General features: G+C 39.8%; 1 protein-coding gene across 4 annotated transcripts in view; it reads left to right on the forward strand.

Moving 5' to 3' along the window:
* The window catches only part of TMEM131L (transmembrane 131 like), a 172,376-nt gene that overhangs the window by 122,336 nt on the left and 25,886 nt on the right, over positions 1–24,154 (forward strand). For all 4 annotated transcript variants that reach the window (XM_053583183.1, XM_053583193.1, XM_053583202.1 and 1 more), the window contains 10 exons: positions 2,217–2,358; positions 4,195–4,304; positions 5,505–5,577; positions 8,077–8,204; positions 10,256–10,398; positions 12,854–13,040; positions 13,252–13,437; positions 14,353–14,502; positions 14,855–15,483; positions 22,726–22,871. In XM_053583183.1, coding sequence (XP_053439158.1) covers positions 2,217–2,358; positions 4,195–4,304; positions 5,505–5,577; positions 8,077–8,204; positions 10,256–10,398; positions 12,854–13,040; positions 13,252–13,437; positions 14,353–14,502; positions 14,855–15,483; positions 22,726–22,871 — 1,894 coding nt within the window. The remainder of the gene's footprint in view (positions 1–2,216; positions 2,359–4,194; positions 4,305–5,504; positions 5,578–8,076; positions 8,205–10,255; positions 10,399–12,853; positions 13,041–13,251; positions 13,438–14,352; positions 14,503–14,854; positions 15,484–22,725; positions 22,872–24,154) is intronic.

The raw sequence follows: 24,154 nt of genomic DNA on the forward strand, positions 1-24,154 counted from the left end.
TAACAATGGCAAAATTATATGATCTAATATAGTCAGTATTAAAATTTCTCTAATTGATAGTATTTGTTATAGCTGTTGTTTTTTTCTTTTTCCTTTCTTTTAATCCAGTACCTAGTCAAAGATCATGCATTATATTTGGTTAACATGTTTTCTCAGTTTACTTTAGAATGGTATTCCCACTGTTCTTCATCTTAATCATGCTGATCTTACCAACCGAAGAACTATGAGGTTCATAAAATTGGAGAGGAGAGATTTATTTCTTATAAAGGAATGCGGCCTGCCGGCTGGCCACCTTACAGTCTGGGAAGCGTAACCTTAGGTAGAAGCTTAGAGCAAGCACTTTGAGTGAAAGATAAAGGGAACTAGGGAACAGGAATTTATGCCAAGTGGGGTGGCCAAATATATGTATATTTAAGTAGCTTTAGGAAGAGTCATGAATATTTATGAAAAGAGAAGCAGGCATGTGCAATTGAGTTTCATATCTCTTGAATCACCTGTTCAAAAAATGGTTAGCATAGTCTGAGGTGGAGTTTCCAGCACCCTAACATCCAGAGGTGAAGCAGAGAACACAAAGGCTTTGGTAGACTTATCAGGACTACTGCAGGTTGGTGGCGTCAGGGAGGAATGTTGGTCACTTGTGCTGAAACAGCAAAAAGGAGGCACAGCATTAGGCAGCAGGTTGAAATTGGCGGTGGAGGGTGGCTTCTGTGGCTCAGTGAGTAGGGCGCCGGCCCCATATACCGAGTATGGTGGGTTTGAACCCAGCCCCAGCCAAACCGCAACAAAAAAATAGCCAGGCGTTGTGGCGGGTGCCTGTAGTTCCAGCTACTCGGGAGGCTGAGGCAAGAGAATTGCCTAAGCCCAAGAGCTGGAGGTTGCTGTTAGCTGTGACTTCATGGCAGTCTACTGAGGGCAATATAGTGAGACTGTCACTAAAAGGAAAAAAAAAAAAAGAAAAAAAAATGGCAGTGGTGCAAGTCTTTCCCAGGAGCTGGGAAGAAAGCCTATTGACAGGAAGGGGTATAACAAGACATATCTGACTTCCTGTCCTGTCATGGCTGGAACTCAGTTTTAAGGTTTCTCTGGAGTCCTCTTGGCCTGGAGGCGAGGGTCTGTTCGGTCTGGTGGGACTCATTTTTCAGAAGTTTTTCAGAGTTAAGTTGTCTTATAAGACATTTCACCTCCTGGATTTTTCTGATTGCTTCTTGAGGTTTACATTCAGGTTTAACATTTTTTAGCATGAATGTGAATCCTTAGGTTGATCTTGGGTGTCTTTATTATTACAATAAAGAGGTATATAAATAAATGTTGATTTGTTTGCATCAAGAGGTACATAAATGTTTATTTGTTCCCTAAGAATGTTCTAGCCCATGGTTTTAATATTCATTGATAATCCTTGCTGGAAAGGTGCTGAAAACCTGTTAGGTTTAATAATAACTGATTTAATAATAACCAGTTACTAGACTCATGGCTGCAAAATGATGTTTCTGAATATTTTGTTCATTATGTATTTATTAGCAGATACTGTTGCTTTAAGAAAAGACTGTCTTGGCATCTGTAGTCCAGGGGTTAGGGCACCGGCTGCATACACCAGGGCTGGAAGGTTCAAACCTGGCCCAGGCCATTTAAACAACAATGATGACTGCAACCAAAAATATCCAGGCATTGTAATGGCTGCCTGTAGACCCAGCTACTTGGGAGGCTGAGGCAAGAGAATCACTTAAGCCCAAGAGTTTGAGGTTGCTGTGAGCTGTGATGCCATACCATTCTACCGAGGGCAACATAGTGAGACTCTGTCTCAAAAAAAAAAAAAGAAAGGAAAGAAAAGAACGTCTCTTCAAGCATTGCTATGGATTTTTTAGTTGGTGTGTTGTAATTTTACCGTCACTGTTATTGTTGATGAAAAATTGTCCCAGGTTTGGCTGGCTTCTCATTCTTTGAGTACTTCTTGCTTTCTAGTAAAATAGGACACTCTAGGGCAGTGGTTCTCAACCTTCCTAATGCTGCAGCCCTTTAATACAGTTCCTGTGGGTCATGACCCACAGGCTGAGAACCCTGCTCTAGGTCAATCTTATGCTTTTTCATCCTTTGACCTAGAATAAGCCATTTTCCCAAGAGCCCTCTGCCTTTTAGTGGGAGTAGTATTTAGTGAGTTCCTCTTTTTTTCATGTCAGAATTACTCTTCATAATCATTTCTTCCTTTATCAATTGTACAGGAGGAACGTTTTGGGACTGACTTGGTTTGCTCACTTGAAGAAATCCAAGGAGTCAGAGTTCTTTGTTTTCTTTCTGCCTCGTTTCATCGCAGAGCCTGGCCTTGTGTTAAACTTCACTGCAACAGCCCTGAGGAACAGCATGGTAAGGACAGTTGTCTTCTAGACTCTTGCTTAATGATACTGCAGCTCTTGGGTTTTCAGAGTACCAGAGTATTTCCACCCTGGGATAATTGTTTTAGAACCAGAATTTAAATTCACACGCATATGTGTTCATTACTTTTCATAGAGAGGTGTCAAAATAACTAGATGAGGAGTGAAACACTAAACTGACTGAAAATGCATGAAGCAGATAGATTTTGAATGGAATGTAAACTCCATAAGTAAAATGTGTCTATTGAGAAAGTATTCAGCTGCAAACAATAGAGAAATCATGAGTGGCATAAATAAAAGTTAGTTTATTTCATAGCAAGAAGCTCTCAAAGGAAGGCAGTCCAAAGCAAGTCAGGTTGCTCCGTGACTCCATCAGGGACCCAGGCTCCATCTTTCTGTTTCCCATCCTGCGTGTTGGCGTCGTTGGCTTGTGTGTGCTGCTTTCATCCAGCTGGGGTGGCAGGAAGAAGGATGGAGGGGAACAGGTGCCACCAGCAGACTTCTGTGTGTGTCTCAGAAGTCTCATTGGCAGGAGCATGCCACATGTCATCTGAGTTACTATGCGTGCTGTGTCTGGTGCACATGGAATGTCTTAGAGATGACATCCTTTTCGGTTGTTGGTTTAACTTTTTATTTTGAAATGATTTCAACTTAGAGAAAAGTTTCAAGAATAATACCAAGAACTCCCAATTGCCCTTCACAATTTTTAATATTTGCCACACTTTATTGTTTCCTCACATTTCTCATATATTTACAAGCTATTTGACAGCGTCAGACATTAGGTCCCTTTACCTCTTCTATTTCAGTGTGAATTTAAGGAAGGGTGTCCATAAAGTTTGTGTGCAATTTGTATAAAGACATTTTCTTAGATAACTAGAGTGTAATCGTCAAAATCAGAAAATGTCACACTGGTCATAATGCTGTTAGCTAATGTCCAGGCTGTATTCAAGTTTTCCCAGGGATCCCACTGTGATACTTCATAGCAATTTTTTTTTTTTTCTGGCTTCAAATCCAATCCAGTATGTCATTGCATCAAGTCTCTTTGTCTCCTTTAATCTTCCCCAGCCTTTCTTTTCCTTTCATGACATAGATGATTTTTAAGTATGCAGGCTGTTTCCTTATTTATTTTATTATTATTATTATTATTACGTGTTACACTTTTACAGGAGCTTTTACTTTTTTCACCTATCATGCCATGAATGCATAATAGTTTCCGGCAGCTCAGGCTCCTTTCCACTGGTTCTCACAGAGTGTAGTCTCTGGGTGGAGCAGGCTGGAGCTTCAGTTAAACCCAGGTGCCTATCTCTTTGGCTTCCTTCTTTTTCTGATCATTTCCCTTCCCCTGTTTCAGGAAGCTGTCTCGGCTCTCAAGAGTGCTTAATATGCTCAATATGAACATCGTTCCTCTCACCTTTAACTTGTTTATTTACAACGATGCCATCAGCTTGCTGGGTGACACTGTAGACTCATCTAGTTTTTCATGGTCACATTTGTGTGGCCTTTTTGAATAGGACCCATTCTCTTGATATGTACAATATTACTTTTCTTATGGATTCCTATGTACGTGGCTGAAGGAACAACTGCATGTTTTCTAAAGGCCTAGAAAATGTGCCCCTCCTCTTTCCTTTGCGTCCGACATTTTGTAGAATTACTGAAAGATGGCTTCTCCAGCCAAAAGGAAGGGCTGTTTACTCTCCGAGATGTCTCTCAGTTGGAGTCGTGTGGCATTTCCTTGAGATCAGGTTCAGGTTATGCTTTTCTGGCAGGAGTATCTTAGGAAGGCTGCTGTGTCCTTCTCAGTGTGTAACTTTCCTTTCTCCATCCTCAGGTAAAGTACTTTGTGGTGAAGAACCCGTCCTCTTGGCCAGTTTCCTTGCAGCTCCTGCCTCTGTCCTTGTACCCTAAGCCTAAAGCTGCAGTGCATCTGCTCCACAGATGGTAGGAAGACTTGCCGGTGGGCAGTTTGGGAAATACTCTCAATACTCAGAATAATTTCAAGTTACAGACTTTTTTCTACCAGGATCTGTTTGTGGATCTGCCCATCAGATAAACCCATTGGCCCTTATACCGTGGGCACCCAGGCCCTTGGTGCATGTGACCTGATGGAAATTCCTGGTGGTGTGGCATCTTCAGTGTCACTGTGTCTAGGCCACTTCCCATTAGAACATTCTTTAGTTAGGGAACCTTTATCATCATCATTTTTCACATACACACCTAAAATTTAGAATCTAAGTCATAATGATTTCCAGGCAACACAAGAAATGAGCTCCCTGTTTTAGGATAGCTGGCTTTTTGTATGTTCAGGGGCATTGGTTCCAGGACCCCCAAGGATACCAGAATCCCATGGATGCTCAAGTTCTTTAAAATCATGGTTGGAAAAAGTCAGCCCTCCTCATCTGAGGGTTCTGCATCCACAGTTGGTTGAACCCACAGATAGGGAACCCGCAGACACGGAAACGTGTATTCTAACCTAGTGTTAATTTAATAAGATGAAGAGTTCACATCTACTGTCGCTTATTTTCAAACAGTCACAGTTTTACTTAGAATGATTATTCTTCCTTTGGATTAGTAAAATCTACTGAGGGGGAGGGTTCTTGACAGCAGCGTTATTGATATTTTAGACTGATGATTCTATTTGGGGGAGGAGGGACTATTCTGTGTGTTGAAGGGTGTTTAGCAACATGCTTGGCTTCAACCCACCAGATGCGAGTAGGACCTCCTGAGTCCTGTCTCCACCCATTGCCAGATATCCCCTGGGGGGTAAACTTGGCCTTGGTTGAGAGAGTCACTTACTTTGGGTTTCATAGCTAATAGCCATTTGGAGAAAAAAAATAAACTTTGTATTTAGAGCTTTTGTCACCATATGTGTCTTTACATCCTGTGCTGCCAAAGTCATTCATTCAGGAATATTTATTGAGCACTTAACAATGTGGCAGGTGTGGGAGTCTGCATGCAGAATGGAGCTAGGGCACGGTGGTCACTGGACAGGATGAATTTTGTGTGTGCATGTGCACAAACAGGGCTCACGTATAATGTATAAATACACATTTGTGTGGCCTGAAATGTACACACATTATTAAAGCTTTTTGTGTTGGCAAATGTGAATGCTATTTTAAATACTTGCTTTTTCCTCCATAGGTTTGGCATTGATATGCAAATGATTAATTTCACAACTGGCGAATTCCAGCTGACCAAAGCTTGCCCTGACCGGGTAGGATGTCATCTTTACACAGAACAAAGAGTGCCGACAAACTAGATACATAAGCACATGGGCCTTGTTGATTTGTGTTTAAAGTGTCTTTATTATGTACTGTATGTGGCTCTTTTATTTTAGTTCTCTGGGCATGAAGGATACATAGCAGATTTTTCCAATTAACTAGTGCAGTAGAAGTTGGGTTCATGTTAGCCTATAAATCAATTTAATTTGATGATTTAGAATCATGTGAGTGAAGAAATAACAATTGAATCAAAGCTATGTAGAAAACCATAAAACTCTCAGCCTGAATTTATAATTCTCTTAAGATTCCTTTGTGCTCTCAAATTCTTTTTTTTAGGGGAAGATAAGGCAAAAATAAACAAACAAAAAAAAAACACATTAAAAAAATCTTCTTCTGCTAAAAAAATGTCTTCATGTTTTTAGCCAGTCACTCAGTGACTGTGATGTTCACCTCATCTATAAAAAAGGACCTGTCTTAAGTTCTTAAGCTTCTGAACAATCATGAGATCTTGCCTAAATGCTTAGGACTAGGAGTAAAGACGTTGTGGGTGTCTGGCTGGGGACTTGGCAGCCTTACTTCTCAGTTTCCACTCATTCTGTAGCTGTTTGTACACAGCTGAGCGTTGGCCTTATAGGTAATCCGTGTTTGAGATCAACTCAAAAAGTGGAGCATCTGTTTAAAAAACAAACACGTATACACATATAAACACACATATGGATATCACTCTGTTTTTACTACATATACATATTTCAGTGCCTTGGCTATTTTCTTCTTTCTTTACCCTTCTCCCTCCAAAAATATACTGTTGGCTGTAGAATAACAAAAGGAGGAAGCTCCTGGATAACCTATTTCCAGCAAACATTCTTCTCTCAAGTGGCTGAGGCAGCAGTAGAGGTAGGGAAGCCTCACGCCTAAGTGTGGCCTTGTTCTTGCTGGTGAGTCTGCCCCCTCTCTGTCCCTCTTATTCTAATCTCCACCAAGCAGTGTCCAGGGCCGTTCAAGACACTTAGTCCAAAATACTAAGAGAGGTTTTGTTTTGCCCCACTGGTATTAGAACATATATAGTTTGAAACTCCAAAAATAATGCCAGTTTCTTTTGCATCTGAATATTCTCTTTAGATTTGAGCAAGTGATACAGATCATTTGGAAAAAGTTTTTATCTGTGAAGATTCTTCTGAAGAATATTATACCTTTTGGGATAAAGGGAAATTATTAGCATTTTAACTTACTACACTGACAAAAAGAATAGTCATTATCAGTGCCTTGAAGACACTTAAAATTTAACTCAAAACTGTTATTAGAGAAATAGAAATGTCATAGTAAATCAAGAAGGAGGGGAGAGGCAAAACCTACCTTACTGGCACGCTAAACCCCAACTTAAGCATTGTAAAAGGTACCCATGTCACAAAAACATTTTTACCTCAGTATTTTGAAATAAAAAGATTGTTATTAGCACTCCCATGTAAAGAAAGACTTCCTGCATTTTAATTTTGTTGGTTTGCTTTGATTAAGAGCATGTGGAATTTTTTTATAACTTAAAAATTTCAGGCTCAGCGCCTGAGCTCGAGCCGCTAAGGCGCCAGCCACATGCATCAGAGCTGGCAGGTTCGAATCCAGCCCAGGCCTGCCAAACAATAATGACAACTACAACCAAAAAATAGCTGGGTGTTGTGGTGGGCGCCTGTAGTCCCAGCTACTTGGGAGGCTGAGGCAAGAGAATCGCTTAAGCCCAGGAGTTGGAGGTTGCTGTGACCTGTGATGCCATGGCACTCTACCCAGGGCAACAGTTTTTGAGACTGTGTCAAAAAAAAAAAAAAAAAAAAAATCAGTGCTTGGCATAAAGATACTGCCATTTGATAAAGATACTGTTTTTATTATAACTTTAATGGCTCAAAGTCAGCAGCTTTTTACCTTCAATATTGTATTTATAAAACAGGGTTTCTCCCTTCATGGAGTTGATAATTATTATGAAAATGAAGCAAAATACTGTCACCACCATTTCTTTCAGATAGCATGGGAAATCCTAGCAATAATCGAAGGATAAAATAAATTAAAAACTAAAAATACAGGAAAGAGAAATACAGCTCTTCAGCTTACATGATTATAGCACCAAGAAATCAATACATTGTTCTTAGAAACTAGGAGAAAAAGCAGTGGAAAGAGGGAAGTCTTCACTACATAGATAAAGAATTAAATCTTGGCTATTAAATTTAAAGGACAAGATTTACTTAGAGAAAAAAATTCCAGATTAAAGAAGGATTATCTGAATAAACAGAGATTTTTGTCCTAGCTGGAGAGACTAAATATAATAAGGGTGATTTCTGTATAAACTTAAATTCAACATAAAGAGATCTTTGGGTGGTCTAGTTAGATGGCTGTAGCACTGAAGCAGAGACAATTTGGTCTGTTTTCTTATTAATACTTTACATTCAGAGTATCTTTGTTTAATGAGAGCATGACGTTGTTCGATTGTATTTGTTAATAATTGGCAGGGTATGCGTTCCGAGGAATCCAGACTTGGCATCCTCCACTTAAATTTGCAGCCTTTGGAAATGAAAAGAGTTGGTGTAGTTTTCACGCCCGCTGACTATGGAAAAGTTACCTCACTCATAGTAATCCGGTAGGTGTGTCCCTGTTACGGAGTCTGTTCTTTCTCACTGGCTTGTCTGTACGAATTTCTCTCTTTCAAGAACACATAATCTCTCTAGCTCACAGCAGATGTTCACTTCTCACTGGGGTCTTCGGTGGTGGGGCTGTGTTGGGGGCCGGAAGAGGTGGTAGCTGAGAGGGGAGGCTGCCGAAGGCTCTCCCCTCACCTCCAGCCCCCGTCTCCTCCCTTCTCCCACAGGGAGCATGTGCCCGAGTTTCCAGCAGAGCAGTACACTTTGCTCAGTGTCTCATCTAGTGCTGTCACAAAAGGCAGAACACACGTCTACTTCTCTGTCCTTAGCATAGGAAAACAAACAGAAGAAACTGCTGTAGATGTTTCCAGTCTGTGGTATTTAAATGAATTTACATTGTGCTCACGTCTCTTTTACTTCTGGACTTCTCTGTAGCCCCAAAGGACAGTGGAAAAAGTGCTTTGTTGAGTCCATCAGCTCTTCCACTCCTTTTCTTTCTTTTAAGTGGTAGTTATTGCTAACTGATTTGAGCAGCTACATGTGTTTCATTTAAAAATTTTTTTCATCTTTAGGTAGTTTTTACTGAGAGTCTTCTTTCAAAAATTTACAGTTAATACAGATGTTGAAGCTCTCTGCATTGGTGAGAAGTCTAACAAATTTAATTATTAATAAATGACATTTTAGTTAATTTTTAAAAGCTTTGCTAATGTCATATCAACTGGCAAAACTTTGGGACTTCTTTAAATGGGTAAAAGTTTATTCTGCAGACTAAGGAGAAATTGTGTTAAAGTTTGTTCTTTCATAAGCATTTTAACTACAAATTCCTAATGCCCCATTGACTTCACGTTATTTCATTTAATATATTTCATTTTGTTTAAGAACTAAGGTCACAGGAAGTGAAGAGATAAACTTTGCCTCATCCCAGGTTCAACTATCTCAGACTCAAAAAGAAAGCCTAAATTTTTTATGGAAGTTAATTTACATTTGGTAGTTTGCATTCCATTCTGTAAGTAGTTACCAATCACCTAATGCCTTATCACTGAAAGGCTTTTAAATGGTTAAATAAAGGTTTTTTAATCCTTTAGATAAAGTTGTACAGATATTTTCGTGTGTTTTGCATACTTAAAGTAAAATGAATTATCTCTCTGCTTGTACAATATTTACATTATGATGACTAGCTTTCAGTACAGCATGAATCATTTAAAAATCATTTTCACTGGGCACAGTGGCTCACATCCCTAATTGCAGCACTTTGGGATGCTGAAGTGGGAGTATCGCCTGAGGCCAGAAATTTGAGACTAGCCTGGGCAAGAGGGAGACTCCATTTCTACAAAATACAGAAAAATTAGCCTAGCATGGTGGGACTTGCTGGTAGTCCCAGCTCTTCAGGAGGCAGAGGCAGGAGGATCACTTGATTCCCTAGGATTTTGAGGTTGCAGTGAGCTGTGATGAGGAGGCCACTGTATTCTAGCCAAGGCAACAGAGTGAGTGAGCCCTTGTCTCAGCTATATGTGTACATAACCTCTTTGTCTTAGAAATCATGATTTCAATTAATGAAAAGGCACCTGTTAGTCTGAATTACTTCTTTTTGACTAATAAGAATCTGACTAGGTATATGTTGTTTGTGGAGTTACATTTTAAATTGTTATTTCAAGGAAATCAGTAGAATTTTATTTCTATTTATTTCTCCTAATTAACCCTGTAAATAATTTTCATCATTTTGTCTAAATATGTTAGCGTTTTTCTGTGTCCTCCAACTTACTCCTTCCACTCATTTCTCTTGGATGTCTGACCACCACCCTGGTGAAGAGTGGTCATGATCATTCACAAGTCCCTGGTGGACTCAGCTGGCTTTGCCTCTTCTGGACTCAGCAGCTTTCACTGTTTGCAGATACACCCTTATTCTGTTGATCGCAGGAGCTGCCACACTGTTGAAATTGATGTTCTTTTAAAACTTTAAAACCAGTTTTGATAGCCGAGAATATTCAAGTTCAAATGTATCTATGACTCTATGGCAATGTCTTTTTATTTGTATGTTCTTTCACGTTAGGAATAACTTGACTGTTCTTGACATGATTGCTGTGGAAGGATTTGGAGCGAGAGAGTTACTGAAGGTGGGCGGAAGACTTCCAGGTGCTGGAGGCTCCCTCCGATTTAAGGTGCCTGAGTCCACGCTGATGGACTGCCGTCGACGTGAGTTCATACATGTGACACTCTTTTGGTTTTTTTTTTTTTTGAGACAGAGTCTCACTTTGTCTAGAGTGCTGTGACATCACAGCTCACAGCAACCTCAAATCTTGGGCTTAAGCTATTCTCTTGCCTCAGCCTTCTGGGTAAAGCTATAGCGCCTGCCACAACACCCACCTATTTTTGGTTGCAGTTGTCATGTTGTTTAGCAGGCCCAGGCTGGATTTGAATTTGCCAGTCTTGGTGTATGTGGCTGGCACCGTAACCACTGTGCTATGGGCACCAAGCCAACGTGTAATGACACTGTTGACGAGGAGGCAAGGCTTGGCATTAAAGGCAAGAGTAAAGGGGCTCTATAAGGAGATTGTTCTAAAAATTTGCTGCAAATTCATTGTATTGATGCAAATAATTAAATCAGACATTTGAACGTATGTAGGCCGGTACCCCTGGATTAGAATAATAGCTTTAGATATTTAATTCAACCTAGATGACAGGTAGAGAGGGAAGAAACAAAGTGAAATTGTAGTGTGAAATATTTAGATAAATATGTGAAGTAGTTAGTTTGGCTATCAGTTACTTAATTGTAGAAAATCACACTAAAATGATGAATGGAGAGAAGACTAAATATGCCCTGCCTGGTGGAGCTTTTTGTGATGATGAAACATTCAGTATCTGTGTCATCCAGTGCAGTAGCCAGGAGTTACACATGGTTAACTAGCCTTTAAAATAGCTAGTGTGACTGATGTCAATTGACTAAAGTCAATTTTTAAATTTTTTAAAATTTTACTTTAAGTTTAAATAGCCACATGTAGGCTGGGTATGGTGGCTCATGCTCGTAATCCTAGCACTCTGGGAGGCTGAGGCAGGTGGATCACTTGAGCTCAGGAGTTCAAGACCAACCTGAACAAGAGCAACACCCCTTTCTATTTTTCTACTAAAAATAGAAAAACTAGCCAGGCGTTGTGGCAGGCACCTATAGTCCCAACTACTTGGGAGGCTGAGGCAAGAGTATCTCTTGAACCTAAGAGTTTGAGGTTGTTGTAAGTTATGATGATGCCATGGCTTTCTACCCAGGGCAGAGAGTGAGACTGTCTATAACTAACTAACTAACTAACTAACTAATAAATGAATAGCCACCCTTGTCTAATGGCCAATGGCATCAGACAGTACAGATTTAGAAATGAGATATTGCACTAGAAAATTTCTAAGTTATGGTGTGTTTAAATTAAATGTCTTTAAATCACCTATATTAGTTTCAGCAACTTCCTCAGGAACTATAACAGAAATCAAACAGTAGATGTAAAATGTTTTTGGTAAATTGTCTCATTTTCCTATCACTATTTTGGATTTTCTGAAAACATTTTAGTGTAACAATGTATTTTCTACAGAGAAAGCTAGTTGGTGGAAACTATCAGATAATTTCAGAGCTCTTTTTAGTGCCTGATTGGAATTTTTTTGTTTTGAGGGTGGCACCTGTGGCTGAGGGCCGCCGACCTCATATACCAAGGGTGGCGGGTTCAAACCTGGCTCTGGCCAAACTGCAACAAAAAATAGCTAGGTGTTGTGGCAGGCGCTTGTAGTCCCAGCTACTCGGGAGGCTGAGGCAAGAGAATCGCCTAAGCTCAGGAGTTGGAGGTTGCTGTGAGCTGTGATGCCATACCACTCTACTGATGACAATAAAGTGAGATTCTGTCTCTTTAAAAAAAGGGGGGGGGGAATTTTTTTTTTTTTTAGAAGATGTTAAATGAGCTCTGAGTTCAAAAAGATTTGTTAATTTTACACTCACAATTCTTCTTCAGGATATTCATTTATTGAGTAATTTAGAGTTAACTTTGAAAGATAGAAAAAATTAAGGAGTAATAAGAAAACTATAGAATCAGATAAAATATTAGTCTTTATGGAATAGATTGAGTTATACATTTATAGGGATATTTTTAAATTGTCATGACTTCTCTTTGTCTCAGTATAAAATGTGCTGTTATTTATTTGCAAGGATTTAATTCTTTTTAATGTAGTGGGTGGGCGTTTGAACTGTGTTTCTAGTAGCTGTGATGAATTTACACGGAAGTACGTATTTTTCACTGGTCCTTGGTTGAATTTGAGAGAAAATCTGAGGGTCACAGAGTATATGGTGGCTAGTGGTAAATCTAAACCATTTGGCTTCTGAGAATAATAAACTTTTAACCTTACCCTTCAATAAGCAAAGGACCAAAGAAGAGATTCTGATTACTTTTGGTATCTAAGCCGAGCATTTAACTTAAGAAAAATCTTGACCACTTAAATATCTCTGTTGTATCTTGGTTGTATAACAGCACCTATAATTGTTCTAGAAATTAGATAGAAATCTATTTTGAGCTTTTGTGGTATCTTTTTTTATACTTTAATAATGCATGAGCCTTAAATTATTTAGAATAAGTCGTATAGTTCATATATACTAAATATCACTGTTTGTCCTCATTAGAACCGAAAGATAGCAAGAAAATATTATCTATTACAAAGAACTTTAAAGTTGAAAATATTGGACCTCTTCCTATAACTGTGTCATCTCTGAAAATTAATGGGTATAATTGCCAAGGTTATGGATTTGAAGTGCTAGATTGTCATCAGTTTTCTCTGGACCCGAACACATCCCGTGATATCAGCATTGTGTAAGCATTGGGCTTTAACCTCGTTTCAGTTTTATGCTGCAATTAATAATGTGGGGGGGAGGGAGAACTTTTTCCACTGGTTAAGACATCTTAAGTTATCAAAGCATTTGTTTTATAGAAGTAGAAACTTTTGTTGCTTTTATAATTATTTTGCTATGTGACTAAAATGAAAACAATTAAAAGTTCATAAAGATGAATCTTTTGTTATCAGGTTTACTCCAGACTTTACTTCTTCCTGGGTCATTCGTGAGCTCACTCTTGTGACTGCAGCAGGCCTGGAATTCCACTTTACTCTCAATGTGACCCTCCCGCATCACTTGTTGCCCTTATGTGCAGATGTGGTTCCAGGTCCCAGCTGGGAGGAGTCATTTTGGAGACTCACAGTCTTTTTTGTCAGGTAAAACCACCACCTCCTCCACTGTTCTCCAAATAGCGAAGTCATCTAGGCACATTGCATGAAAATAACGTAAATCGCCCAAGTGTGGCCAAAGCATATGAATTGAGGGGAATTTTTCTTGCGTTGAGAACTCTGATTTGTGAAGTAAACAAGGTGGTAACCGACAAGGTATGCTTTAAGATGATAGTAAACTCATGGTACCAGAGTCCTAAGACTATGGGAGGATAAAAGACGACCGTGTTCCATACCATGTTAACGACCATGTTAATAGCACGTTCCTTGGCAGCCCTGGTGGAAGATAGGAATGTTAATTACTCTTACTAGCTCAGTGCAATGACAATTTGAGAGTAGAACACTAGAATGACACTTTTGGAGTAATTTTTTATTTTTAGAGGAGATAATGTCTCATTCTGTCACCGAGGCTGGAATGCAGTGGTGTAATCATAATTCATAAGTTCAAGGTTCATAAGCCTTGAACGCCTGGGCGTAAGTGAAGCCATCCTCCTTCCTCAGGCTCCTAAACACCAAGTAGCTAAGACTATAAGCACACACCACCGTGAGTAGCTCATTTCTTAATTTTTTGTAGAGATGGGGTCTTGCCATGTTGCCCACGCTGCTCTTGAACTTCTGGCCTCAGGTCATCCTCTCACCTGGGCCTCCCAAAGGGTTGCGTTGCTATACCCAGCTTTGATTTTATAGAAATTAAATTGTAATGTCAAATCACATTATTTGAGTGATTTTTTATTTTTAAGAAACTTCATAATCAGAAATTATGATTCATAAGTCTTAGGGAATTTTAATACTGTGTCTTTAGGTGTTTCCTGTTGATGATTCACCACTCTTCTATAATTAAACTAGTCTTTTAAATTCCAGTTGGAACCATGCAGTAATGAACCTCATTCCTTCCTTCCTCAGTTTGTCTCTGTTGGGTGTGATTTTAATAGCCTTCCAGCAAGCACAGTACATTCTTATGGAATTCATGAAAACAAGACAGAGGCAAAATGCTAGTTCCTCTTCCCAGCAAAACAGCAGTCCAATGGATGTAATCAGCTCCCACACTCAGAAGTAAGAATCCGTGTGTGTGTGCGTGTGTGTGTGTGTAAAGGTGTTCTCACCTTTGGTATTACTCATTTCTGATTTTATCTTAAGGTAATCCAAATTTTGGTTCCAAAATTGTTCTCATAAAATTTTTTAAGTAGTAGCATGAACAGTTGCCCTGTTCATCATAAGATAGTCTCCACATAAGGATGTAATTTATTGGTGTCCTCCCTGTTAGAAAACTCTAGGACCTTTAGAAGAAGGAAAGGGCTAAGTCCTCTGTACACACAATATTGACTGCTACCTCTTTCTCATGGATGTAAAAATGAAGTAGAGTTTGATTTACCTTTATGTTAAATGTTTTTCTTCTTAAATTCAGAAGCAATTGCAAGAACTTTCTTGATACATATGGCCCCTCTGATAAAGGCAGAGGGAAAAGCTGCCTTCCTGTGAACACTTCCCAAAGCAGGATCCAGAATGCTGCGAAGAGGAGCCCGGCCACCTACAGTCATTCTCAGAAGAAGCATAAATGCTCAGTGTATTACAGTAAACACAAACCTAGCGCCTCTGTGGCCAGCAGCACCAGCCCTGCTCCTGAGGAAAAGCAGACTTCAACCCTGGGTAGCCCCTTGCCTGCTGCTAAAGAGGACATTTGCGCTGATACCATGGGGGAGAACTGGATCAGCCTCAAATACGCAAGTGGCATGAGTGTCAACCTCCAGAAGAATTTAACCCTTCCCCAAAACTTACTAAACAAAGAAGAAAATACACTGAAAAACACAGTCATCCATAATCCTTCTTCAGAATGTAATGTGAAGGAGGGAATACAGACATGTATGTTTCCTAAGGAAACTGACATTAAAACTTCAGAGAACACAGCTGAGCTCAAGGAACGGGAGCTCTGCACGCTGAAGACCTCTAAGAAACTACCTGAAAGTCATTTGCCACGAAACTCACCTCATTACCACCAGTCAGACTTGCCTGAGATTTCCAGGAAAAATAATAATGGTAATCTTTCCATCCTCCTTCATAATTCTTCTCTCGTGTGTGTCCCTGGTCTATTTTTAATGGCATTTTTTTCTCACCGGTGGCCTTTAGTTTTAATCATGGATGCTGAGTTTTTTAATTCATGCGCAGAGTTTTAGCGCTTAAATAATTTGTGAAATGAAAAGTTTAAGTCAAAGCACCAGGTTTTTTAGAGTAGGTTGGCCAAGAAGTGTGATTTTTTTAGTACACAAGTGTAGAGGAATATGAATGTCATATTTTATTGTTGGGAGGATAGGGATGCCTTTTCTAATTTTTTAATCTTGAATTTTCAGGTTATTTGCAATAATTAATCAGCTCCTGAAATGATTCTGACCAAACAAAAACCTCACCAACTTTTTAATGTAATTATTGCCACGGTCTCATGTTGCCTGGTCATGGTTCTTCTCTGTGTTCCTTGGTTAAAAGAAGACACATGTTCTCATGGAGCAAATGTAGTTAAGGGAGATGCAAACGGAAGTAGCGTAGGAAGACGACTACACATAGAATTGTCATTATACTTCCACCAATCCCTGTGGCCTTCCTGCCTGTGCTTATTTACTTTAAATATATATTTTGTCCACCTTGAATGTTTCAGTATGCGTATTTCTGAACCTATTAAAAGTCGTATTTTTGGCTTGGTGCCATAGCACAGTGGTTACAGCGCCAGCCACATACACCGAGGCTGGTGGGTTCAAACCCAGCCTGGACCAGCTAAACATCAATGACAACTGCAACAAAAAAAATATCCAGGCATCGTGGCAGGCGCCTGTAGTCCCAGCTACTTGTCAGGCTGAGGCAAGAGAATCGCTTAAGCCCTAAGAGTTTCAGGTTGCTGTGAGCTGTGACGCCATGGCACTCTACTGAGGGCAACAAAGTGAGACTCTGTCTCAAAAAAAAAAAGTATTTTTGACAGTTTTTAATTTGGAAAAATTCAGTCGCCTTTGAAACATCTAAATAATAAATTGTTTCATGTTTTTCACTTTTTGATATTGTAGAGAAGATACAGAAATATCATGGATTGATTAATCCTAACGAGCTTTATGCATTTGGTAAAAAAACCCACCCTCTAAGAAGGGACATTGCTAACTTCATGTCAGAGTCCTCTGCGTGGACTGTGGTTCAGGCAGCTGTGTGTGCATGCTCGCTGCTCCTAGTTCCCGCCTGTTTGTCCCATTTCCCCTTGCAGCACTGTGCAAGCCTGAGGTGGACGCAGGTCTACCAGTTGCCACTGTGTCTCTTCCTGGGCGTGTGAGTAGCCCCCTGGAGAATGAAGTTAACCAGATCTGCAAATGAAACCGTGGCGTACCATGTCCGGGTATTTTATGAGGGGTGCTTGGGTGCCCGTTGTTCTCTTGCTGTCCCAGACATTCTCTGGGGCTCAGACCACAAAAACCTATGAAAGGGTGAAATGACGGAGTGACTCCCTCTGGTCTTTCTCCTTGTGTGAGTCTTTCAGCCTGAGCACAGCCTTTGACATAAGCTGACGTTATGTACATTCACAATAAGAGTTGTTTAAGGGAATCATCCCTCTGCAAGTGCTGCTTCTGGGTCCATTGTGTCCCCCAGTAGATGTGCCCATGGCATTGTGGATAGATGGGTGGAGGGACTTTCTGGGCATCATGGATGGGTCAGATGTGGAGTATTGGAGTGGGCCAGATGAGACTTGAATTGTACTTCAAGACTGAGTCAAGATTAGTATGTAATACACACTAAAGTAAATAAGTAAGAGTAAAATTACTATGTGAGTCCATTAACATAGGGTTTGCCTATATCACTGTGGATGATAAACCTGCCCCCAGTCTGTCCTTCCTGTGCACAGTACTGTATGTTTACAGTGTTTTAAAATGGAGACAAGGCCAGCACGGTGGCTCACACCTATAATCCTAGCACTCTTGGAGGCCAAGGTGGGTGGATTGCTTGAGCTCAAGCGTTCAAGACCAGCCTGAGCAAAAAGTGAGACCCTTGTCTCTAAAAATAGAAAAGCTGAGGCAAGAAGATCACTTGAGCCCAAGAGTTGGAGTTTGCTGTGAGCTATGACACCACAGTACTCTACCCAGGGCAACAGACTTGAGACTCTGTCTCAAAAAAAAAAAAGTTAAAAAAAAATGGAGACAAATCTTCACTGCAAGAATTTTTTTGTTTTAAACTTTATTTATTATTTTTTTTGCAGTTTTTGGCCGGGGCAGGGTTTGAACCCGCCACTTCCAATATATGGGGCCAGCACCCTACTCCTTTGAGCTACAGGCGCTGCCCCTGCAAGAATTTTTTTAAACTACTTTTTGACTAGGTCAGGACTGAAAATGATGTCAGGATGATTGCTGGTCAAATCAAATCTTTTTTTATCAAATAAGAATTGATGAAAAAACTGTTCAGACCAGCACATTCAGAGGTGCTCACAGCACTCCTGTGCTTTTCTACAGAGTTAGTATGTCAACAGGAGATTTTTTAGGGAAGTCCATTCACTGATATACATTTTATTCTCTTTTATGTTCACAACTCTGTTCCAGAAAAAAATATCAAAGACGTTAAAAGTTGAATAAATTGCCTGCCACCCTTTCACAATTGAAAAATAGTAAGGAATTGAAAATATTAAGACTAAGAAAGGACTGAGATCTCTAGGAGAAGATAATTGTAGTTGGAAGATAGAATTTAAAGTTTTCTAGAGATATTAAACATTTTGGGTTCTTCAGTCAAATTTCAAAGGAAAACACTGCAGTAATTGGCAGATGGCAAACAGATGTATATATGCAAGAACCTTCCAAGTTTTCACTTCCAACTTTGAGCATTAATTCTTTTTTAATTTTGAAAAAGTATTTTACTTAATGAAAAAAGCATTGTCGATGCTAAAGTAAGATCGGAAGAGAATCAAATCTAGAATCTGAAGAGAATAGTTTCGGTCTCCTGAGCTGAGAGCTTAGCCCTCCTAAGAGTTGGGGGTTCTAAATAAATTCTTGTCACTTTGTTCACTATGTGGCCCAGTGGATTGGGAACTGGCACTCACTCAGCTGAAACCAGATAGCAGGTTTGCTACATTTTAGCCATTTCTCCTAAAGTGCACAAATGTTTTGTAGAAATAATTGTAGTGCTAAGATTACCTTTAACTGGATAGGAGGAAGGTGGGGTTGGGAGGCAGCCCAACCCCAATGCTTAGGACTGTAGTGATTTTCCTAACCTAGCAGCGCTCCTGCAGGCACCTGAAGAATGGTGCTTTCTCCTGTTCTGAGGCTTTTTTACCCTCCTGGGTAGAGATTTTTTTTATTTTATTTTATTTATTTATTTATTTATTTTTGTAGAGACAGAGTCTCACTTTATGGCCCCTCGGTAGAGTGCCGTGGCCTCACAGCTCACAGCAACCTCCAACTCCTGGGCTCAAGCGATTCTCTTGCCTCAGGCTCCCAAGTAGCTGGGACTACAGGCGCCCGGCTATTTTTTGGTTGCAGTTTGGCCGGGGCCGGGTTTGAACCCGCCACCCTCGGTATATGGGGCCGGCGCCTTACCGACTGAGCCACAGGCGCCGCCCGGGTAGAGCTTTCATTGTGTGAGAAGAAAATGTTCTAGGAAAAAATCCATGTTTTACTGCTTTTGGGGGTGGTGGTTTTGTATTGGCTGTTGAATCTGGATCCTTTCTAAGAAACTTTGACGACCAACATTTTCAGGGTTATATAGTTGACCTTAAAAAATCTTAACTAAATTGATTTTCTCATGAATTAGGACTCTAGGAAAGCAGTGGCACTTTTTTTTTTTTTAAGCCATTTATGGTTTCCAGAATCCAAAGGGATAATCAATTTGTATTTATGATTTCTTTTTCTTGAATATTTGCTGTACTCATCCATGGTGTTTGATAATTTCATTTATGGATGTTCAGCATCCACTTCGTGTTGGAGAAGGCATTAAGTTTCAAAGTTGATCCCTGCTAAAGAATGACTTTTAATTCAGACAGCTTATGAAATAAGGGGTAGTGATGACTCTTCCGGCTGCTATTAGGTCTCCTTAGTTGAGGAACGTGAAGGGGATCTGAACGCTGTGTCCCAGCAGTCCTCTGGATAGGGTAAATCTAAATTCTTTAAGCAGATGGTTGACTATCCTATTGGGATAGAAATTTCCTCAATTGCCTTTGATTCAAATTCTTTACTAACTCTACTTCCCATGTTATTCTTGGGTATTAAAGGAAGTAGTTGATAGTGATTAGATTTATCTTGGGATACCATGTTGGCTGTTGCATTTTTAAGTGTGTTTTATCATTTTCATCATAGCCGAAGGCATGGAAACATCCTGTGATAATTTATGTGATGAGTCCAGCCAAAAGATTGATTTTCTGTCTTCATATTATGACATTTAGAGAAAATGACCTTAAATTAATTTTGACACAGAGCCTCTTTTTTGAAAGTATAAGATGTAGTGTGCCATGGTTGCACTTAAACCATGAAAGCCTATATTCCTTTACGAGGTATGCACCATTTGCTTGCCCAGCATTTTTCTAGTTACATAATATTTATGTAATTTTTTGTTAACAAATTGAGAGTCTGTTTACCTGGTGTTATTTGGAAAAACGTATGTCTCTTGTTCTGAGTGGGTTTAATTTGTAGCTTTGGAATTTCAGAATCAGAGGGGACTTCACCACTCTTTTCATTTAGTGGGTAGGGGACTCCCCCTGCCACAAGTCCCCTGCAGGGCTGCAGTGGAGCCTCTACTGCCGTCTGGTCAGGTGTCCCTCCTGCCAGAGCCTGCAGCCTACTTTGCTAGGAAATATTTGCACTGCGGACTTCTAAATGTTCTTGGGTTTCAAAGGTTTTGTGAGGGAATCTCAGTTAATGAAAAAAGGAAAAGGTGTTGAAATACTTTCTGTTTCAAGTTAAAAAATCAAGGCCAGTTATTGTGGTGTTGAAGTTGATTTACCTTTATTGCGAGGTTAGAGATAGAAGAAGCATGTTCATGGAGTCACTTGGAAAGAAAATGGAGAAATTATATTTTCAAGAAAAGGCTGCTACCAGCACCCCCCTTAGCCTTGACTGTGCCTCCTTCAGCACAGAGACACTGCTTACTGGGCAGGGTGGGCGTTTGCTGTGGCGGGCAGGGTCCTTCTCTGAGATAGTTCATGCGTCCTTTGATGGGGATGCTTTATATTTATGTCTGTTCTGTTCTCAAGGAAGATGGGGCGCTGTTTATTTTGCAAATAAGGAAACTAAGGCACAGGCAGGTTAGACTTCCTCTGATCATAAAATGAATTAGTGTTTGAGTCATGACCAAAACCCAAGTCCCTATCCCTTTCTCCTTCTTCCTCAACTTTGAAGAAAATGATAAAATGTATGTAACATAAAATTTACCATATTAACTATTTTTAATAGTAAACTTCGATGGCATTAAGTGCATTCACATTATTGTGCAACCATCACCTTATCCTTTTTCAGAACTTTCTCATTAGCTCAAACACTAGCCCTGCACTCATTAAATAATAAATCCTGGCTGGGTGTGGTGGCTCAGGCCTATAATCCTAGCACTCTGGGAAGCCGAGGCAGATGGATTGCCTGAGCTCATGAGTTTGAGGCCAGCCTGAGCCAGAGCCCTCTCTCTAAAAATAGCCAGGCGTTGTGGTAGGCACCTATAGCCACTTGGTGGCTGAGGCTAGGGGATCATTTGAGCCCAAGACTTTGAGTTTGCTGTGAGCTGTGACACCATGATACTCTACTGAGGGCGACAAAATGAGACTCTGTCTCAAAAATAACAACAAAAATCCGATCATCCCTTTCCGCCATCACTAGTAACCACCATTCTACTTTCTGTCTCTATGAATTTTACTTAAGTTCCTTATAGGTAGAATTTAAAACATTTATCCTTTTGTGTCTGGCTTGTTTCACTTAGCATAATGTCTTCAAGATTCATGGCTCTATCATTTTCTTTAAAAAAAAAAAAAAAAAAGTTTTTTTTTGAGACAGAGCTTCAAGCTGTCGCCTTGGGTAGAGTGCTGACTCCTGGGCTCAAGCGAGTCTCCTGCCTCCTAATCCCAAGTAACTGGGACTACAGGTGCCTGCCACAAATTGGCCCAGCTATTGTTTGGTTACAGCTGTCATTGTTGTTTGGCGGGCCCAGGCTGGATTCGAACCCATCAGCTCAGTTGAATGTGGCTGGTGCCTTAGCCGCTTGAGCCACAGGTGCCGAGCCTTCTTTTTTAAAAAACATTTTAACTGCACGTCATCATGCAGTGAATCAGGCTGAATGGTATTCAGTTGTATGTATATAGTCCTTTTTTTTTTAAATTGAGACAGAGTTTTACTTTGTTGCCCTTGGTGGAGTACCCTGGACTCAAAGCTCATAGCAACCTCAAACTCCTGGACTCAAAAAGTGATTCGCTTGCCTCAGCCTCCCACGGAGCTGGGACTACTGGCGTCCACTACAATGCCTGGCTAACTGTAGAAGCAGGGTCTCACTCTTGGTCAGGTTGGTCTGGAACCATGAGCTCAGGCTATCCACCCACCTTGGCCTTGCAGAGTTCTAGGATTACAGGCATGAGCCACCAGGCCCGGCTAGCCCATTTTGTTTATCCATCAATGATATTGAGATTTTATCCGCATTTTGGTTAATATGAATAATGATGCAATGAATGTTGGTGTCCTCCTCTCACTTTTCCTTGATCTCTTTTAAAGATTATTTGTGGAACTCTTAATTTAAGTCCATTTTCACCTGAAAACAAAATCCTTAAGTTTTGTTTACCCGGATGGAGCTGAAACATATTCTTCTTAGTAAAGTATCTCAAGAATGGAAAAAAAAGTATCCCATGTACTCCATACTACTATGAAATCAGTGTATAATCACCTACACATTCATAGGAATGGTAAAACATAACTATAGTCCAGAAAGAAGGGAAGAGGAAAGAGAGGGGAGGGGGGACGCCAGGAGGAGGGAGAGTTTTGGGGGGGATCCAACCTAATGTTCATAATGCAATAATACATTTCTATGCTTTTAAGAATAGAGTATGAATGTTTTTGCCACAACAAATAAGCAAAGAGACAGTTGTGTCAATCAGTTAGATGTAAGCATTCCACATTGTATATCAAATCAGCAGATTGTACCCCATAAATGCATTAATGTACACAGTTATGATTTAATAAAGAATTTAAAAAAGCTCATTAAATCAAATGAGATGTTTGGCCTAAGAGAAAAGTTTAACTAGCGGGAATGTGAATGGAAATTTTAAGCTGGAAATTGAACTATTTTTGTTTATTCAAGGGAATAACCAGCAAGTGCCTATCAAGAATGAAATAGATAATTGTGAAACTTTAAAAAAGGTTGATACAAAGTCTTCAGAAAAGAAGGTTCACAAAGCATCTAAAGAAGACATATGTTCTGAGAAACAGGACATACCTTCAGTGGAGGTTTGTATTCCTTTTTCTCTTGCCTATTAAAAAGCATAAAACTCGTTTTTAGGGTTAAGCATGCAAACATCCATGTAGTATGAGGGAAAGTGAACATGTATACTTTCTACTTGCTCTGGATTTGAATCCATACTGATAACTGATGAGTTTGATTTATTTGTTCAGAAGGTTTTATTTATCTACTAATTAGGTGAGATTGCAATCATTTTTAGAGAAACAGACTTTTTTTACTCTCAAGAGAAACTGTTCTTAAGCAAGTAGGTTAACTGCTATGGAATGATGGCAGATACCATGTATTCCTTCTACCCAGTTGTACTACCCAGCATCTGTATTCTAGGGCATATTCTTGCTGAACTGGATTACTTTTTGTCTATCATCCTCATGTTTATCATCATTTTCTCTCTAAAAGTTCAAAGAAATATTCATGATATAATAGTAGAAAATGTTCTCATTGAAGGAAGGACTTAAATTTGCAGATCCAAAAGGAACACTATACACTGGGAAAAACTGACGCATAATAATGGGCATAGGCACATTCTAGTGAAACTAACTGAGCTTTAGACATAGAAGAGTTGTGCAAAGGCAGGAAAGTCAAGAAATACAAACTTAAGCTTGTCTCAGATTTCTGCACAGGAACAGCTAATGTCAGAAAAGAGTGGAACAATATCATTGAGGGAAGGGAATTGTTAACAAAGAATCCTGTGTCCATTTGAGTTGATAGGCAGATACAAAGGCAGCAGGCAGACACAAATGAATTAATCTTAACACAAATGAATTCATGAGGCTTACTTGAAAAATCAAGCTAGGCTGGGGATGGTGGCTAACACCTGTAATCCTAGCACTCTGGGAGGCTGAGGCAGGGGAGGTGCTTGAGCTCAGGAGTTTGAGACCAGCCTAAAAATAGAAAAACTAGCGAGGTTTTCCGTGGAAGTTTGTATTCCTTTTTCTATTGCCTATTAAAAAGAATAGGCTTCTATTAAAAATAGAAAAACGAGCTGGGTGTTGTGGTGGGTACCTGTAGTCCCAGCTACTTAGGAAGCTGAGGCAAGAAGATTGCTTGAGTCCAAGAGTTCGAGGTTGTAGTGAGCTATGATGCCACTCACTCTACCTAGGGAGACAAAGACTGTCTCAAAAAAAAAAAAAAAAATTCAGGTTAATGAAATTTAGCTAACCAAGAAGATTGAAGAAGAGCATACTGAAGATGTGTTGTTAAGATTTTAATCCATTTTATATCCAGAACTAAGATGAAACGATTGGAAATTATAACTGCAGAACAGATTGCA

This window comes from Nycticebus coucang, chromosome 1, assembly GCF_027406575.1.
Source record: "Nycticebus coucang isolate mNycCou1 chromosome 1, mNycCou1.pri, whole genome shotgun sequence".
Taxonomy (NCBI): domain Eukaryota; kingdom Metazoa; phylum Chordata; class Mammalia; order Primates; family Lorisidae; genus Nycticebus; species Nycticebus coucang.